Source organism: Channa argus, chromosome 2, assembly GCF_033026475.1.
Source record: "Channa argus isolate prfri chromosome 2, Channa argus male v1.0, whole genome shotgun sequence".
NCBI lineage: Eukaryota > Metazoa > Chordata > Actinopteri > Anabantiformes > Channidae > Channa > Channa argus.
In genome coordinates this window covers 27,133,710-27,147,183 of record NC_090198.1, presented here as the reverse complement: position 1 = coordinate 27,147,183, position 13,474 = coordinate 27,133,710, and the positions used below count along the sequence as shown (strand labels likewise).

At 39.6% G+C, this 13,474-nt stretch overlaps 2 protein-coding genes across 5 annotated transcripts; one reads left to right on the top strand and one right to left on the bottom strand.

Moving 5' to 3' along the window:
• Positions 1 to 14: 14 nt before the first annotated feature.
• Positions 15 to 4,886, bottom strand: tfb2m (transcription factor B2, mitochondrial). 4 transcript variants are annotated; one of them, XM_067488730.1, is made up of 10 exons: positions 4,702 to 4,886; positions 3,739 to 4,020; positions 3,085 to 3,268; positions 2,802 to 2,893; positions 1,898 to 2,051; positions 1,577 to 1,725; positions 1,227 to 1,316; positions 995 to 1,054; positions 739 to 887; positions 15 to 578 (listed from the first exon to the last, which is right to left on the bottom strand). In XM_067488730.1, exons 2-10 carry the CDS (start codon positions 3,997 to 3,999, stop codon positions 389 to 391), a joined length of 1,329 nt encoding a protein of 442 aa, XP_067344831.1. In that variant the 5' UTR covers positions 4,000 to 4,020; positions 4,702 to 4,886; the 3' UTR covers positions 15 to 388. The 4 variants fall into 4 exon arrangements, with proteins under 4 accessions (XP_067344831.1, XP_067344820.1, XP_067344810.1 ...); XM_067488719.1 differs by having other exon boundaries at positions 4,708 to 4,886; XM_067488709.1 differs by having other exon boundaries at positions 3,739 to 4,071; positions 4,702 to 4,885.
• Positions 4,887 to 5,054: 168 nt separating this feature from the next.
• LOC137105923 (saccharopine dehydrogenase-like oxidoreductase) lies at positions 5,055 to 13,241 on the top strand. The gene is made up of 12 exons (XM_067488742.1): positions 5,055 to 5,438; positions 7,743 to 7,855; positions 8,670 to 8,750; positions 9,282 to 9,411; positions 9,568 to 9,617; positions 9,738 to 9,868; positions 10,198 to 10,315; positions 10,640 to 10,759; positions 10,885 to 10,941; positions 11,064 to 11,175; positions 11,434 to 11,515; positions 11,835 to 13,241. The coding sequence occupies exons 1-12, from the start codon at positions 5,240 to 5,242 to the stop codon at positions 11,923 to 11,925; spliced, it is 1,284 nt and encodes a 427-aa protein (XP_067344843.1). The 5' UTR covers positions 5,055 to 5,239; the 3' UTR covers positions 11,926 to 13,241.
• Positions 13,242 to 13,474: the final 233 nt, after the last annotated feature.

Here is a 13,474-nt window from a genome sequence, read left to right as displayed (position 1 = left end):
GACATGTTTCCCCCCCCCCCACCGGTATTTGTCCATCTGGTTACCAGTTTGATTTAAATATAGTATCTTGTCAGGGACCAAACTGGAACTTCTGAGCTTTTGTCTCAAATCTCAACTCATGGGAATCCAGGACAAAGGTTTATCATTGGAAGTCGTTTCTCCATTTTCATAAAGTACGGTTATTTGTCATTTCCATAACAAACCATTAATGAAATAATTCTGCTGTCCATTTCATTAAACTTCAAGTTATTACTACTTTGTGTCTGTATGTATATCTGTATTCAATTCCATTGCGTCAGATTTAGTTTTAATTTACAACATATCATGCAAATATGTTTGTGTGTTTTAATTCCATAAAGCTATGCATGTGTTCGTTCTGCTCTGTATTTTAGCCCCAACCCGCTCTCTGTGTGTTCTCCATGATCTCCTCATAAAGCCAGCTCTGGGTGAACTCTTGGCTCTTGTCCATCAGCTGGAAAAGTCTGAGATATTCTTCTGGGTATACGTGGCCTGTCAGTATGTCCTCTGGCATGCCCATTTCCGCTAACAGCTTACTCCCACTATCTGGTGACCAGAGACTAGAAGAAACAAAAGGGGAAGAACACATCAGAAGAACAAAGGCTCCAATTATGTTCTATCTGTAACAGCCTATTTAAAAAACAAAAAATCATTTATGTAACTTGCAGAGTGGGGGCTAAAAGTCTGTGGACCTTCTTCAAAACTGTGTGTGTTGCTTACTTGAGCCTGTCGATGAGCCTGACCTTCCTTTTTGCGAGACACTGTTTGACCATTACCAGCAGAGTAGATGCATTGGCAGGAGTCAGGCCTGCTGAGAACAGATCAGCCTTCGGACGCAGACGTACCAGGCACAGGTGGTTATTGGGAAGCTGATGAGAAAGTGAAGTAAAGGAGGGGGGGCGGATGTTGTTTTAATACCCATTACACATACACAACACAATTTACATAGCTTTGTTGATTCTGTTCTCTTCCTTACCCTGCCCTTAGAGCTTGGTACACCCTTCTTTGAAGAGACTATAAATGACTCCCAGGGCTCCTGCATAGTCGGAGATAAAGAGGATGAGTTCCACAATCCCATGCATTAGTTTCAAGCAAATATCATAAAAACTGTTATCATTGGAGACTACAATTGACATGTTCACCTTATTGGTTTTATTACATTAGTATAATCATCAACCTGCTCTTTAACACCCTCCCTCACACAGTACCTTGTGCAGTAGCTCAATATCACAGGCCATCTGCCAGAGGACACCAAAGGCCCTGTAGTGCATCATGTTGCCTGGGCATGACACCAGTTTCTGATGACGAAAGAACTGGTAAATATTTTACTCAAGAATAATTAAAAAAAAATAAAGAAAAAAGGGGGGGTTAGGGTAAATCTGCGTCTGTATTAATTACATGGTACAGAAAATGCTGCTGGAAAAAATAAGTGTAAATGTGAACTCAGAATGACAAGGTGTAACAGACTCCCTCATGCTGATTAACATACCAGAATATGCTCTGTGATCAACAAACTGACCTAATTTTCACCAATAGAAGTTAAAACGTTTTCTTTTACCAGGTATTCACTCTCACTTATGAAGAGGTTCAGCTCTATCCTTCCGTATCTGTAGACAGACAGCCGTTCAAATAAAGCGTAAACCATCTTCAGCAGCGTGCCGCGCTGGTTGCGCAGGGGCAGTATACCCACCACCTTAACTGGAATGTCTAGAATGAGGCACACAGAAGAAAACATTACCAAAACATATAAGTCAGGAGGATGATTGCCAAGAGGTGGGATTTATTTGCAGCCTGAGAGGTTAAATTAAAAAGGACATCCTCCTATGAAGGAGGTCATTGGCAAAATGACACAGCTTTACTGTTTGTGTACATGTCTCACCATCCGTCCAGCTTGCCTCTGATATTCCCAGATCAGTGAAAAGTTTATCTGCGGACATAACAGGGGGTTTCATGTTTCCACTGCCCATGGGGTCCAGCTTAAAGTAGTCACAGTGGACCACTTCCAGTTGACCATCCAAATGACCTTCCAACTCCTGCAACATAAAAACACCATCGTGTATACTGTTTAAAGAAATCTTTAATTTCTTGGCTATATACTGACAAGTTTCTAAGGAAAGTACTTTTTGTTTGACCATATTTTTTTATAATTTACACTGAAAATAACTGGTCGTTCTACCTGTGGAGAACGAGCCAAATATAAACTCATATTATTGGTTGGACATGAACACATTTAAGGTGTTTTAAAACCTGGGAGTGTGTGCATGATAATAATGGGAGCATCCACACTTAGCTTTCTGAGAGAGAGAGCAGATGCCAGCTGTTACGGTAAATGAGAGACATAGCTACAAGTACAAGAGCTCATCCTGATTGTACGCGGTTTGTAAATGCTGCATTATTTCACTTAGTGTGCCGACAGTAATGCCAAGCCCATCGGCACAACAAAGCTGGTCTGTAAAAGACGTTTTAAACCTCACCTCATACAGACACAGCACGTTTGAAGAGCAACATGGTTGCAAATTAGATGCTGGTAGAGTTACTAGTAGTCAGCTTTAGCATAAATTGCAAGCTGCTAAAAATTAGTTGGTCAAATCATCAGCTTATCTAGTTTTCTATCACGATCAAGAAAAAAAAAAAAAGTCGTCTTTCTTGAGTTCCACATTCTGACTTCTACTTTTCCTGATGTTTAAGGTTTGTGATGTGATACTGATCATTATCGTATTCAAATATTCAGGCAGTATTAGTATCAAAACCCCAACTCTGTGTGTCATGACAAGTCTGGTTACCTGTAGTTCAGGTAAGAAGGCCCTATCCCCTTCAAGAGCCACCACTCTCTGAGCTCCAGCATTTAGCAGTGTCCTAGTCAACACCCCAGGACCTACAAAAGACAGACATGGTGTCAATTTATTGTTGTTCCACTGGCAAGAAAAATATAATGTCCATGAACTTTTCAATTTTTCAATCAAAGAAATATACACACATTCCACTATAGAATATTGTTCAGCTTGTTAATACAAGTATAAAATTTAAAGTTATGCACCAAACAGACAAAGATTTACTTTAACATACCTGGGTTACAATCAAAGATGATAGTTTTAGCATCCTCAGGACCTAGATGCCGTGTCACTAGTTTAGCCAGGTCTGGGTCAATTATGAAATGTCTGACTTTTTTACAGGCCTGAGCACGCTGTACATTTTCCTCTACCTCCCCAAGATCCAGGAAATCATAGCGGCACAAAGGACGACACTGGCCCTACAGAAAGGCATACATGTATAATATATATTAAAAAGCCCTCAGCAAAATTGTGTTCAAAAAGAAGAATATATGAGGCTAGTGCAAGGTCAAAGCAGATCTAGGTCTTGTGGATTTTGACAATTCATAAAAATATCTAATAAAGGATTAAACTATGGTGATAAGAAAGCAGAGAATGGGGCTCGACTAAAGACTTGCTGAGTTTATCCATTTGGAATTTCGGAGGTATTCAAAATAGAAATTTGGGTGTGAAACAAAGTGTTGTGAAACAACTTTAGGAATTTAGAAACAGATTTTCCAGGTTATTAGAGTCATAACTGTGTCTCAAATGTATGCTCTGGCTTCGAAAGATTGAGAAGTAATATATTCAAAGTGGACAGGCTATACTCTTTTGGTAGTTGCACACATACACAAAGATGCAGTGAAAGACCATAGTTTAGAATCATTCAAAGCCAGAGGTAATTGCTTACCTGCACAGCCACAGCCGACAGGTTCCTGTGAGTGAATGCTGATGAGGGAGATGTTCTGTCTGTACGAGGCTGCTGTGAACTCTGACCAAGTGTGTCCAGGCTGTAGGCCCTTCTGTGAAGCATAGGAGCTCCAGGGGCACATAGACCAGAAGGACACACAGGGGCCAACACTGCCTTGTGCAAACCTGATCGACTTTTGGTGGCGTGGCAGCAAGCGGAGCGCATCAACAGCTCGACCACTCTACAAATCTGAGCAGACATGGTGGACCTATGGAAATTAAACTACAAAGGAGGAAGAGGGAAGGGAGATTTCAGGACCTCTTTAAGAGGCCACTGCCAAGAAGGAACAGGAAGAAATTAGGACATGATTAAGAATTTGCAGTAACAAAACGATAATACCATTTAAAGTCCACCTCTACTCTAAGAAATATGGTTTCCGGTTCCAATGTGCTTTGAGGGATTTCGGACTCAATTGGCAGTTTATTAAACGAAGCATTAGTTAATTGTTTTTTGCATGGCTGGAGGGAATTGTTTAAACATTATTAATTTATATCACGCATACTAGCATATCTAGCAACTAGCACGATTTTTAAACTCCTACTTAAATGGTGAATAAAATGTATTAAATTAAAACTCTCAACTCTTAATGCCCAATTTCAATAGACTGACATTTTTTTAATATAAAAACCCGTTCACTTTACATGCACTTAAGTGACTACAGTGACATTTGTTGACACGTGGGGAGGTACGTTTGACTGGAGAGCCATTCAATTTTAAGCGACCAGAACACAAATTTTAATAAGCGGCCAAGGATTAAGAAAATAACGTGTCCGAATGTCTGTACATGGAAGTGGTTAAACACTTTATTACATTTTGTAACATAAAGTCGTTGGCACACTAGATCGCTATGTGCTAACGTCGCTCAAAGTTGTCGCGAGAAATACGTTAATTCCAAATACGCACATTCACCTTATTACGGATTATCCTGTATATCCAAGTTTCACGACAGTAATGGTTTGAAGCTGGATGTTGGCTGCCCGTTTGCTAGTAAAATTCCGTGACATTGAGCACAAAACATATTGACCCTCCGTACGTTGTTTTCGCAAGTCTCGTGGTGTAGCGGGCGCCTCTGGGTGTCGTCAAATATACGCGACGCTGCGAGAACCAATAAAAACGCTCGAGGAAGTTGTCATGCTAACGTGCAAATACCTAAAAATAAACAGAAATTGGCATTAGATTACGTTCCCTGACTCACTAGGAAAATATGAAATCCTCAAAATACACAGCTAACAGTCACAACACTTTTAATATACGTTTTTTTGGTACTTATTATGTCCGCTGTTATTCAAAACTGTTAATGTTAGCGTATTAGCGTACTGTTGCTTAGCATACTGTTGCTAAGGAAGTAGTCAAAGGAGCGTTGTTAAAAGTGCACGCAGTTTGTTTGAGTCCAGTCAGTCCCTATCGTGCAGCGAGCTCGTCAAGCCTCTCTGCTTTCACTATGGCGCGAGTCGAGACATCATCCAACAGGCCATATCACCTGGTTATCTTCGGAGCCTCCGGCTTCACGGGACAGTTTGTGGTGGAGGAGGTGGCCCGGACCGTGGCCGAAGGTCCGAAGGGGAACCTGAAGTGGGCTGTGGCGGGCAGAAGCAAGCAGAAGCTGGAAAAAGTTCTGGAGCAGGCCGCAGGGGCCCTTAGTATGTAACGTTATATAGATACAATTCTTTTTATCGAATTACTAGTCAAACGGAGATGCTGTTAAAATAAGTAAATTAAAATTCTCCATTTAAATCTATTGCTTAACTCCGACTGGTAACAATCTGTCCCGGTTGGTCTCGTTGATAATCGTAAATTTGACAGGATTTTGACCCTGAACTCTGACTGACTTCCAAAGTACAAGCCAGGTTTTAAAAATAAATGCATCCATTTAATTTTACGCATAGCTAAATTATTAGGCAAGCTCTTCCTTATTGTAGAATTAATCATTTAAGGAAAACAGTTGTATAAGCCATTTAGTTGCCTTATTTTTTTTTTTTAGACAATTAGCAAGTTTGCTTAAAAAAAATGTAACTGTGATAATAAAGTCACATATAGAATATTTGTTATAGGTACTGTTCCCTATGGACCAGAGAAGGAAAAGCTGTCGTATATAATTTTATCTGTGTACTTTATCTGAGCAGCTGGCAAAAAATCATGAAATTGAATCATAATGTATTTATAGAGTATGCACCATAACTCTTTACCAGAAATGCAAGCACCAGACATTTAATCATGACGTTTTTATTTATTTTCTAAAGTCTTTTTATTCACAGCAATAAATAAGTTTGTTGTTACGGTGTCAGAAATACTAATGAGTTTAAATATCAGGCAATCTGTGTATTCAATTATTATGATTCAGCAGAGGAAAATCCCCATCACATTTACCTTCACGAAGCTGCAGATCTTCACATTTAAGTGGCTTGTCTTTTGCTTGGTAAGCCATCGAATAGTCTGTCATAAAATTGTTTCGCACTTTTTGTTTTTTCAGTAGTTTGAGGAATCAAATAATTAACTAATCCCATCAGCTCTAAATAGAACTATAATTGATTAATATGGGGAATGTGTAACAAACATTCACTGAACATATTTAGTATGCTAGTATTTTTTCCAAGATGAAGCTTCGTATCCATGCAACGCTCTAAACATGGAAAATGTCCATTGCTAGATCAGGACCAAGAGCTATTCTGCTACCATGATGTGAGTTTCCAGAGGATTAGATGGTTATTCTTTCGTCCCCTCCTCATCTGCATTCTCTTTGGGGAGTGTACAACAGCTGATGGAGTACACCCACTCCCCCTACACTCCCTGTCAATTACAGCGCCCACTCCGCCTGTGACAAGTCAGCTAGTCCAGTCTTTCAGTCAGCACCAAACACAACAGCTTTCCTATTTAAAGAGACATTTTCACCCACAGCGCCCAAATGATTACAGTTAAAAATATATAATTTTTTTTTTCTATTAATCTAACAATCAGCAGAGTGCTATAGTTAGAATATTCATTCATCAAACTCATCTGACCCAAACCCCAACAGCCACTTTATGATCCCCAGGCTTAAATAACTTCAATAACTTCCATCCAGTTTTTCGGCTCTTCTAACCCCCTTCCGCTGACGATCATCAAATACTGAAACATTCAAATCAAGTCCAATTCGTCCCTTTTGCTGTACGTAATCGCCGTGATGCAGTGGGATTAAGAACACATTGCTGTTAGAGTCAGACCTGTCTTACTGTACACACCCCATGAGTACACACACTATTACAAGTAAGTCATTGATTGGGCAGTGAACACTGCAGTTTCTCTTTGAAGGCACAAATTTCCCACAATGACGACACAGTTTTGTATTTAAAAAAAAAAAAAAAAACTATTTCTAACTTTGAAATCTTTGGTCCGACATTAAAATAAAGGCCTACATTTAATCTTTTTTGTATCCTGTCATTACACCTTGTAACTCACAGACCCTGCTACATGACTCCTTGTTCACATCAGCCCCGTGGCATGAATGTAACTATTGTTTAGGGTTGTAAAATTAAAATGAGCAAGGGCATGTGTGTGTTTGTGTTGCTTGTAAGATAAGAGTAATCATTAGTTGTAAGTAAATTTCTGCAGCCATATCCGACAACATTTCCTTAGTCCTGCACATTCTCACTGAAAAGTAATAGTCCAGTTTATTTATTTTTTTTAATAATAGTGTAGTAGTTGCATAATGTTATTTGAGGTAGTACAGAGTGAAAGTAAAAAATTATTAATTAGTAAATAATTACATTTTACAAAAAGACTACTTGATGGTTAATGGATTTAAAAATAAACAACTCACATGACATGAATATTTTATTTATGAGAACTGTGAAGAGTGATGTCTGACAATTGGATGGTAAACATTTCGGCCTGAAATATGCCATAGCACCTATTCTTACAAAGTGTGTGTGTGTGTGTGTGTTTTGTCTTTCTGTCTGTCTGTGCAGGTAAACCTGAGCTGAGGACAGAGGTGGACATCATTGTGGCAGATGTAGAAGAGCCAGACTCCCTGGCTGCCATGTGCAAACAGGCAGTAATTGTTCTCAATTGTGTGGGGCCTGTAAGTAGTAGATTCCAGAAATGTGTGTGTGTGTGTGTGTGTGTGCGCGCGATCCTGTGTTTATTTATCTTAACACACAGCACTTGCTGCGTCTCCATTTGGCATCAGTGTAGCTCAACTTACCTCCTCCATCTTTGTCTTCTCTCTCTTTCGCTTTCCCTCACACACTGAGCAGCCTTCATTTACACACTGAAGCCTGCTGACCTACAGCACACAATAAGCCGTATTGTGTTGAAGCCAGAATGGAGAGTAGGTTCCCAGCACCACGGCTTCATGTCCTGTGCACCATTCATGCTTATGTTTCAAACTCTTACCCAGCAGTACTGTTGGACACTGCAGCAATTTACCTCCGTTAGAATTCAGAGACGTTGCTCAAATCCGAGTTGGGACATGAGTTTAAACAGCCCTACAGCTCAGACGGTGCTTGGAAATCAAGGGGCCAATTGTTCAAATCCCCATTTGGCTCACCAGGAATACGGAGTGTCCACTAGTTGAACGGTTGACAGTTTGTAATCTTAAATCCCAAGTTATCAGACACAGAGAGCCAACTCCTAAAGACCATGTGACTATAAAAAAAAAGAGAGAGAGTTCTATATGGTTTGTTAAACAAATTGTGCAGTGTTTATATGTCATGTGTCTGTAAGGAATGATGTGGACTAGCAACATCTGGGCACCTTTTCCAAAGCAAGATAGGATGTAGGGATAAAGTGGCAGACACTGACAGGTGGTTAGAAGCCTGACCTTTATTACAGAACACATCCGTTTGTGTCCTGAACAGCAATTAACGTTTGTGGGTTTCTGTGTGTGTCTACAGTACAGATTCTATGGTGAGTCAGTGGTTAAAGCCTGTGTGGAGAATGGAGCCCACCATATTGACATCAGTGGAGAGCCACAGGTAGGTAGTACACTCAATAAAAATGCCATAAAGTCATTATACACACACGCACTATTGTTAAATGAAACTTGACAGATTCCTTTTGATTTCATCATGCATAATTTAAACTTTTTTTTTTTTTTAAATCTTAAACAGGTAAATTGTGTTGACTTCCCCAAACTATTCCTTTTCCCAACATTTCTGACTTTTATGTGGTGAGCTAAACAAGAACTTAATTTTACAGATGTCCCATTTTTGAGCTTTGCTTTTTTGTTGTTTTTGTTTGGAGTAAGAACGTGCTTGGTTTCGTTCTGTAAAAATTATCGGTCACTCGGCCACGTGACCGCATTTTTGCTTTACTGTCAGACTGAAAAACAGCCACCACTCTGACTGGCTAAATTGTGGTCCACGCGTATTGAGGTTGTTTCCTAAAAACTACGAAATATTCCACTGCCTATATCACACCAGGCCAGAGGTTCGTTGGGTATTCGAGAGTATGGTTTTAAGTATCCTAATCGAGAAGTTGCTCACTGTTTCTGTGACCATGTGCAGTTCCTGGAGAGCATGCAGTTGAACTACAGCAGCCAGGCAGCTGACAAAGGTGTGTACATCATCGGGAGCTGCGGATTTGACTCCATACCTGCAGACATGGGGGTCCTCTACACCAGGGACCAGTTTAAGGGTATGCCCATATTGATGTCCATTAATTGAGTATACATACACCCATAGACAAAATAGATGTAAAATGTGACCTGGCACCGGTATGCAGAAATATTCCTTTAATTACTGTAACATACTGTTCTATATTTAAATAATGTATGTGTGTGTTCATTCACAGGCACACTGACTGCAGTGGAGAGCTTCCTAACTGTCAACTCAGGACCTGATGTATGTAACCACTTTACCCACGAGTCCATACATTCATACAGTGGATCAGGAAGTTTGCTATTTATTTATATTCCATATTTTCTATCTTTGTATGTGTGTTGCTCTCTCGTCTTCTATTAGGGTGGATGCCTCCATGAAGGAACGTGGCAGTCGGCCATCTATGGCTTAGCCGACAGCCAGAAGCTCCGGAGTCTTAGGAGAAAGTTTAATTACACCCCTCTCCCTACTGTTGGGGCTAAGATGAAGCGAAGGTACGTAGAGCAGTATGACTAAATCAAATCCTTTACATAACTCCGTTAATATTTTACTGTTTACAATCAGTATAGCAAATGTTTACATGAGTACTACTTGGTGGGCAAACTATATAATAGTGACATTTTTAAATTACATCCACTATCTTGTGAAGAATCCTAAAAGTCAAAAGTGCAGGTCTGCTGAGCTATCTGTTGGAGTAAAGCAGTTCATATTGCAAGGTTTTGAAACAACAACAGTAATTACAGTTTTTTTACAGTTTTATCTTTTTATTTTTATTTTTTTTAAATGCAAACCTCTGAATTCTCAAGTGTGTTTGGATCTGTAGGGGTGCGTTGTTCTTCAGTAATGAGATCCAGCAGTATACGGTGCCCTTCATGGGCTCCGATCCCTCTGTTGTAAAGAGAACTCAGCGCTTTCTGACTGAAGAACATGAGGCCACACCAGTGAGTCGTCTTGTTCTTGTTCTTGTTCTTGTTATGACTCACCTATAACATACGTGCTAAGTTTCTAAGTGTTTCTTCATAAAAGCATTAAGGAGACCTAGTGCCTTTTGGTATTAGTTTAATATACTGTGTGATTTTTGATTCTGCCAAATGGATATAGTTCTCTTGTAATTTATATAAGCAGTATTTGTCAGCCCAGTGTGCAGGATGCCTCCGCAGTCTTGCTTTCAGATTACGCTAACACACCAACCTGGATGCAGCATCATATTACTGCCCTGCTATGTTGTACTGCAGTAAGTAATCTGTTGTTGTGGTGCCTCCCAGGTCCAGTATGGAGCCTATGCAGGAATAGGAGGCATTGGAAACGTTATCAAGTTGATGTTTGCTGGTATGATGTTCTGGTTATTAGTCAAGTTCAGTTTTGGACGCAACCTGCTCATCAAGGTGAACAAATATGTCACAACAATTTGAATTTTACAACTGACTATAAGTGAATATTTTTCCTATTATTGATAACCATCATTCAGTAAAACTTGTGCTCATGTCTATTTTCTTTTCCATCTTCCCAGTACCCAGAGTTCTTCTCCTTTGGACTTTTCTCTAAAGCTGGACCAACTAGAAAGCAGGTAAAGTATTGAGAGGACAGAAGTGGTTATACAATGAATGAAAACCAAACCCCAGTTCCCTTCAGGCATTTCACATGTTGGTGCACTGATAATAAGAGGCTTTTTTATAATATCTGTACTAGATGGAGGGTGCGTCCTTCCAGTTTGCCCTCTATGGAGAGGGCTACACAGAGGGAGAAGACCCCTCCCAAGGAAAACCTAATGGCAAGATTCGCACGCTGGTTCAGGGACCAGGTAAATGGATGTTAATCCTCAAACGACATTTTTGTCATTGACGTGGCCTTGGAAAGTTTGATAATGTTGTAGAACTGTGCAGAAACCTAAAACATTTCATAAAGCTGGTCAGTGACAAAATGTGAAAACCGCTTTATAGTCATGTTAGTAGTGTGTTAGGCTTATTTGTTCCTGTCCTGTCCAGACAGGGTAATCAAGCAAATCACCCTCACTGATGTGTCTAATCTGTTATTTTACCACTTCTGTGATATTATACAGAGCCTGGATACGTGGCCACACCCATTGCTATGGTACAGGCTGCTCTGACGCTCCTCAATGAACCCACCGCCCTGCCCAGGAAGTGAGTTATTACGCCACACATTTAATGGCTGACATGAAAATGGCTTTACATTTCCATACAAAAACAGAAGCCATTTTTTTTCCTACAACTTTCCTGAATGCTATTAACAGTCCAAAACCTAAAAAACGCTTTTTATTTTACATTTAATATTGTAAATTTGTTATAATTTCTTGTTTAAGTACTTTGCTTGATGACATAAAACACATCAGCATTGGCTATATTATCAGTAAATGCAAACCTTAACTGTGAAGGAATAATATTTAAGTAAGAAACAAATTGGGTTCATATCCCGTTCATATCTTGCATTTCTCTTTTCCAGGGGAGGAGTCTACACTCCAGGAGCCGCTTTTGCAAAAACCACACTGGTGGACCGTCTCAACAAACACGGCATCCAGTTCTCTGTTATCTAGCGTTTGTCCCCTACTTGATGCCGCGCTCCAGGTTTTCTCTGAGCATTGACTAATTTTTATAATAACAGCTTGGAAGTTGAAGAGAGCTAATTAATAATGAGGGCCTTGATTAGAGATGGAGGAAATTTACAGATTACATTCTCCCTTCAATTTTGTAGTACTTTCTACAATTCTCCTTTTCATTTGTTCAGAAACTTGCTGGTCTCCTTTAGACTTGAATGTACTGTTAGTCCTGTTAGTGTAAACTGTGGCAGCATTTAATGCACAGACATGGTAAAAGAACAGACTATTTTGCCCAGCAATTAGTTTAACCTCCATCTCTAATCCCAGATATTTAATTTATATCTATTCTTCCTTACGGAGTGCACTATTGGATAATAAATAAAGTAAAATATTCCCTATTATGAGACCAAAGAATGCATTGTTTTTGCACTAACAGATGATTTAATCCGAACAAATTCCAGCAATGTTTTCACAACTGAATAAAAGCTGTTTCCTTTTAAAGGTGCAACACTTTCATGCTGGAGTCTGGACAAATGGTTAAAAATCTTGGGATCCCTGTATAATCCATGTTATTCAATCCCAACAGTACAGTGAACAGATTCAGCTTCATGATATTAGCCATATTTCTCCCTGATTATATTTAATAAGGCAGGTGTAGGACTGGTTAATTGGGTTTAAAACCCTGATACTTAACTATTAAAAAAAAAAAAAAAAGTGTACTGTTCTAGAAAATGCTGTAAGAACATCTACAATCTTCTTCCTGTGAGATGCAGTAGACTTGAGTGTACAAGAACATTACTCTCTCAGTAGCACTAACATGGTATTTGTACGTGTGTCGTTCTAGGTTTGTGGAATGAAGCTGTCAATAGAATAGAAACCTGCTGTGTGCGCACGTACCTGCTTGTCTTTTCTGACCTAGCAAGCTAAAATCTTGATTGCTTGATTTTGACAGTTAATCGCTGCTGGCACTAAATCATCCACTGCCTTTTCAACGTCTGTGTTTCTGCAGCTGAATGTTACAGTTTACAGTTTACCTATCCAGATGTCGTCTTTGAGCCTTGTCAGAAAATGCATCTAGCTTGTGCAAAAACCAGATGAGATGAAACCGAGCGCATCCTCTCTGCAGTGTGTGAAGAGTTTGTTAGAACAGTTTCATTTACAATGTGGTAATGTTAATCTCAGTCTATGCCTGTTTTCCACATTGCTGAGAGTTTGAGCATTGTGTTCTTGTGTCAGGCTGTGTTTTGGGGATGTTTTGATTTGCTTTGCGTTGTATGGGCCCTTATAAATAAAGCCAACTCTGCTAGAAGAAATGAGTCTCATCGTTCTTAACAAAGGTGCGATATGATTATGGATTTTTAGTATGTGTTCATTTCCATGGTGACAGCTGCTATGACCACCAACTTGTGTATACAGTAAAAGAGAAGGAGCTCAACAATATGCTTATTTTTACATCTTCAAACACTTAAACATGGGTATGGGTATTAGCTCTTAACTTGTGTGTGAATCAGGGCTTCTCAATGCCAGTCATCAAGGACCCTGTCCT

Coding starts and splice junctions, on each gene's coding strand:
- LOC137105923 (XM_067488742.1), top strand. CDS start 5,240: ATGGCGCGAGTCGAGACATCATCCAACAGGCCATATCACCTGGTTATC. Junction 5,439..7,742: donor GCAGGCCGCAGGGGCCCTTA/GTATGTAACGTT, acceptor CTGTCTGTGCAG/GTAAACCTGAGCTGAGGACA. Junction 9,869..10,197: donor GGGGCTAAGATGAAGCGAAG/GTACGTAGAGCA, acceptor TTGGATCTGTAG/GGGTGCGTTGTTCTTCAGTA.
- tfb2m (XM_067488730.1), bottom strand. CDS start 3,999: ATGTCTGCTCAGATTTGTAGAGTGGTCGAGCTGTTGATGCGCTCCGCT. Junction 3,269..3,738: donor TGTCGGCTGTGGCTGTGCAG/GTAAGCAATTAC, acceptor GCCTTTCTGTAG/GGCCAGTGTCGTCCTTTGTG. Junction 579..738: donor AGGCTCATCGACAGGCTCAA/GTAAGCAACACA, acceptor TGTTTCTTCTAG/TCTCTGGTCACCAGATAGTG.